General features: G+C 34.7%; 1 protein-coding gene across 1 annotated transcript in view; it reads right to left on the reverse strand.

Moving 5' to 3' along the window:
• Positions 1-5,775, reverse strand: part of LOC106870199 (DNA repair endonuclease XPF) — a 45,891-nt gene that overhangs the window by 22,841 nt on the left and 17,275 nt on the right. Inside the window, exons 13-16 of the mRNA XM_014916203.2 lie at positions 4,955-5,038; positions 3,092-3,208; positions 2,249-2,443; positions 891-1,028 (exon numbers count right to left, since the gene is read on the reverse strand). Coding sequence (XP_014771689.1) covers positions 891-1,028; positions 2,249-2,443; positions 3,092-3,208; positions 4,955-5,038 — 534 coding nt within the window. The remainder of the gene's footprint in view (positions 1-890; positions 1,029-2,248; positions 2,444-3,091; positions 3,209-4,954; positions 5,039-5,775) is intronic.

A 5,775-nucleotide genomic window follows, 5' to 3' on the forward strand; every position in this document is an offset into this window, starting at 1 on the left:
ACTACTAACTTGGTCGCCCAGATAGCGGAAGCTATCGACTACCTCTAGTTTTTCACCCTGGAATGAGATAGAAGTTGTTTCCTGTTTGCTTACAGTCTTTATTGTGTGTATGTGTGTATATATATATATATATATATATATGTATGTATGTATGTCTCCCCAACATCGCTTGACAACCGATGCTGGTGTGTTTACGTCCCTGTAACTTAGCGGTTCGGCAAAAGATATCGATAGAATAAGTACTAGGCTTCCAAAGAATAAGTCCTGGGGTCGATGTGCTCGACTAAAGGTGGTGCTCCAGCATGGCCGCAGTCAAATGACTGAAACAAGTAAAAGAGTAAACTAGAACAATATATTACCAGGTACTTATTCCGACACAAATGACTTACGCAGCTCACTGTCCTTTTATTTAATAATAATGGTCTCAGACTTTGGTACAGAGTCAGAAAAGTTAAGGAGAAGGGTGAGTTGATTATATTGATCCTAGTGCTGAACAGGTACTTATTTTATAGATGCCAAAAGGATGAAATGTAGAGTCAATCTTGTAGAATTTGAACTCTGAACATAAAGAGGTGGAAGATATACCGTTAAGCATCACAAGTTAACATGTCTGCCAGCTCGTCACCTTCAAAATAATAAAAGTCTTTGCTTTTACAAGCGAATACAGATGTTAGAGAAGGAACAGAACCAATCAAACCAACTCCAAATTAGTACTTACTTAATTTGCACCAAAAGGTAAAGGCAAAATTTGAATTTGGAATGAGACGGGAGATAACTAAGGCAATTTTCTTGTTACTCTGACAGGTTTGCTATCCATTGCCATTATGATAACAATAACAATACATTTAATAATAAATAAACAAGTGGAAGAAATAATGATGACTACTTACAGCCTTTTCTTTGATAAGGAACTCAAAGGCTTCTTTTTCTTTACGAAGAGTAGTTAGATACTGTTGTTCTTCAACAGAATTGCTGTATATTAAGAAGTAGACCCGTAAAGGAACATGTGGCCTTGTAGCATGATAGACCTGTTGAATGAAAGAGAAAAACATGAATATTTTAATAAAGAGAAGAAAAACTTATTCAAGAGAGATGTGGATAAACTGAATTATATATCATAAGCGAAATCGTCAGGCAAGCAAATGACATGATAACCCATCTAATGTTGGTGCTATGATAAAATACACCCACTACACAGTAAAATGGTTGGCAATAAGAAAAATACTCAGTTGCAGAAAACATGCCAAAAACAGAACATACAAAAACAAAATGTGATCTCCAACCATTCTAAGAGAGCAGTAATGCAAAATAAGAACTGACTTAGTAAGTGATGACTTATCTAATCCATGCCAGCATAAAACAGCAGATGCAAATATCAGCTATGATAACAATAATGATCAATCAAGTGCGTGTGGTTTCAAAGTGTTTTATATTTTTAAGGTTATCAACATCAATTATATTTTAGCATCTGTCTTTTCATGATGATTATCAGCATCTCTATCACCATTATCAGTTTTACACCAATCATTTTTATCTGTTTTGCATGTTGGCATTAGTTGTCCAAGTATAGTATCAAAAAACCATTCAGCTTCATGCAATCACTAGTTAGTGCACTACATAAAAACCTTCCAAATTTTCAGTCTTGTTTTGACTTTTGTTAAATCCAATGCACTCAGTTCTGACAAAATTACTTCTCAGGTTTGACTATCTTAGGTTGATCTTTTTTCATCTATTTTGAGAATGGCCACTTCATATGACCATAATTTACCCTCTTAGACCTCTACTCCACATTAGTCTACTTTTTCCATGAGATGACAAAGTACTAGATAATCTGTTAGGGAGGGAAGAGTGATGGTTTAATCCAATAGCACAGTGGTGTGTCTGTGGCTAAGATGCTTAGTTGTCAACAGTCAAATCCACCACTTAGTTTTTGAATGCCTTAATAGAGTTCATTATGTTGCAAGTACTGGGTTGCAAGCACTAGGTCACCGAGTTGAGAATCCCTTCTTCTTTCCTCCCACCAGGGGGTCCTAAATAAATTTAAAAAAAAAAGAGATGGGCACTGCCTTTCTGACAATAAATTTAAAAAAAAAAAATGTTTAGCCTCATAATCCCTTCTGAGATCACAATCAGGTATCTTAAGTGATCATATCTTAGATATAGTTTGAACTCCTTAAACCCTCAGTCTTATACCCAGTTCAGTAATAATAAGAATTTATTGGAGACATAGGACTTTAAAAGGACTTGCCTCCAGTTCTCTCACAAACTTCATGCAGGAATCATACAGGATTACATAATGTGGGTTTATCTCCCAGAGAGTACGCTGCAATCCAAGAGAATCAGAGCCGCCATGGATTGGATGGATTATGACAGCTGGTTGTGAAAGGATTCCATAGTAAGCATCCTGAGAAGAACACCTGAAATTCTCTTCCTCGTTGATTTCCTACAAAGTCAAAATTAGATCAATGTTTAATATGTTTAGTTGCAAAATGGAAAGACAAGATATACAACAGTGTAGTTTTTAAAATATATTCACTAGAATTTGAAGATCAGTCACAGATCAGCCCTGGAGGAACAGATATATGATCAAAAAGTGTTCTGGTAATGACCTCACATTTCGTTTCTAAGCATCAGTTATCTAGTTAATACTACATTAGTCAGTTTTGTCTTAGATATCACCATTTTAAAGACAGTGAAGTATCATTTTAAAGAATTTTGTTGCTATTTCTTACACAACAAGTATTGGCTGCTCCCTTGTCAGCTTGTTAGGAGACTTGTTGTGGATCTGTGTTAGTAGGAGTAAAAGTAAAAAAATATAAAAATATAAATGGTCAATAGGAGATGTATATCTAACATTTTGAGCAGCACAGCACTTCAACAAATCAGCAATGTCCTTCTTATTTCATAACAACAAAGTATTTATTATTTCCTCTGAATCAAAATAACACATCTTAATTACATATAGTTTTTTTCAACAGGTAGTACTTACCACTTTGACAGCAAAAGGGGACCAGTCAATAAATAAATATTAATTAAATTAATAAGTGACAAAAAAAAAAAAAAAAAAAAAAAAAAAAAAGATGTTAGATACCTCTTCAGTGTTTAACCTTGAAGCTATGTCTTCTGGCTCCATTTCTGTCAACTCAACTGAAGTTGCTTCTTTAGTAGATTTTGTTTTTGTTATTTTTTGTTTCTTCTTCTTTGGAGACTGTAATTATATATGCATGCATATATATATATACCGGAGTAAACATAAATGTGCAACAAGGTGGAAAAAAAGAGTACTCAAATACCAGAGGTCGAGTAATATGCTTTATTTAAATGCAGCAGAAACATAAGAAAAAACTTTTACTCAGAGTTTCACATTCCCGTTCATCTGATGAACGGGAATGTGAAACTCCGAGTAACAGTTTTTTGTTATATTTCTGCTGCTTTTAAATAAAGTATATATATATATATATATATCGACATGCATATGCATATGTATGTATATAAGAGGAGAGCAGAGAGGGAAGACAACAAAGTGAGAGAGACAGCAAGGGATAAAGTGTGAGAGAGTGATGAAGTACAAAGTAAGAGAGAGGGAGAGAAAAAGAAAAAAGAATTAAATTAAAAACTACAAAAAGGTATAAATGCTTATTCTAAATACTAGATAAATAAATTTATCTAAATTTGATATCATGTTATGATCAGAAGTAACAATTCCTCTCTGACTTATTACATTTACAGAAAATGGCTAAATTCCATAGTGTAATCTAATAAAATTCACCAGTTTTACAATGTTACAACTGTTTAAAACACTTGAAATGCTTAGCCCTTTAGCATTCAGATCACCCAGTCAAATGTAACCATTATTTATTCATATAGTTTTGAACTATCAAGCATTATCCTGTAGCTTTGATTTCAATGATGTGATTTTTATTTTCAGAATGACATTGTAGGATAGGAGAGAAAGGCTGGATTTGGCCATTTTGAACATAAAACTGGTAGAATATTTGGGCCTGAAATGGCCAGTTTAAATGCTAAAAGGCTCAAGTGTTTTAGCCAATGCATACAGTAAGTATTCTTACAACATCAACTGTTGATCTCCATGACAAGTACTATGTACTTGTCATGGAATTTTCATGGGTTTCTTATTGTCTTCCTTTGGGTACTGTTTTTATAAGACACCACATTGTCCGCTAGACCCAGACAAGTTTGCTACACTAAACTGCTTGTTTGGAGAGTTAAAAATAGAAATAACACAAAGCATTTTGTCCAATGCCCTAAAAATTCTGTCACCTCAACACCCTGGACTGGTACTTTGTACTTTCAATCCCTAAATGATGAAAGGTGAAACTGACCTCAGCAAGATTTGAACTCCAAACAATGAGCATGAACAAATACTGCAAAACATTTTATCTAATGCTACCAATTCCCTACAGCAGTTAAAGGACTCAGCAAGCTGATAATTTGCTGTTGTCGAATATGTAAATGATACAAATGTTGTTGCTTAGCCCCAGGTCAGCTTTCATTAAGTAGACTATAGTCAAAATGCATTAGAATTGTGATCATCCAGTATATTTTTCTTTCTTTCTCATTTTTTTTTTTTCAGATACAATATATCTAGGTCCACATTTTACTATTTGTCCTTCCCTACTCCTTAAGACAAGAGGGTGCAATTTGAAGGAAATAGAGTTCCCTTCATGACTTGGCAATTTATTAATATTCTGTGATACTGCTTTGCTGATGTCAAATCAAATCATAGGTAGAGCTGGAGTAAAAAGGGCCTCTACTAAAATGACTTGCCCTTAAAAAATAGAAGTCATCCGATATTTTAATAGATTTAGGGAATTATCATTATGATCATAAACAGACTCCAGTTATCTTGGTCTACTATCTAAACACTTATTTAATCATCTTGATAATGGAGAAATACTGGAAAATTTGGAAATATAGCAATAGGAATTCTTACTGTAACTTCCATATATTTGCCTTTTGATGCCAAATATTTGTTGTAGAGAGAAGCTAGAGTATTTTTACCACCTCTTGATAAAAACTGAAATAGAAAAATATAAAGACAGAGTATTAAATGAAAACTCACACATGAACACACATATACAGATGCAAATACATACACACATACAGACATATATACACATATATATAAACAAATACATACGTTGAAAATCATGTCATCACATACCCCTTCACATATATCATCATCATCATCATCATCATTTAACGTCCGCTTTCCATGATAGCATGGGTTGGACGATTTGACAGAGGACTGGCAAGCCAGAAGGCTGCACCAGGCTCCAATCTGGTCTGGCAGAGTTTCTACAGCTGGATGCCCTTCCTAATGCCAACCACTCAGAGAGTGTAGTGGGTGCTTTCACGTGTCACCGGCACGAGGGCCAAACCATTTTATAGGGTGTAGCAGATGTACTTTTTATGGCACCAATACAAGATAAGCTATCATGCCCTAGGCAAGACTAGAACCCACCGCACTTGAGAGGGAGAATAGGAGAGAGGTTGATGACTTTTGGGAAAATGTTGAGAGAAGTTAAAGTATGACTGAAGGAACATTTTAGTGTTGGTGTCATAGAAATTGCACCTGCTACACTCAGTAAAATGTTTGACAAATCAAGCAGATACAATGCAAGATCAGTGCTGGTACAATGATAACATGAATGCAGTATGGTGTCTGTGAACTGTGGCATTAGTGTGTGTGTGTGAGAGAGAGAGAGAGAAAGAGAGAGAGAGAGAAAGAGATAGAGAGAGAAAGAGAGAGAT

Source organism: Octopus bimaculoides, chromosome 4 (assembly GCF_001194135.2).
Source record: "Octopus bimaculoides isolate UCB-OBI-ISO-001 chromosome 4, ASM119413v2, whole genome shotgun sequence".
Lineage (NCBI taxonomy): Eukaryota > Metazoa > Mollusca > Cephalopoda > Octopoda > Octopodidae > Octopus > Octopus bimaculoides.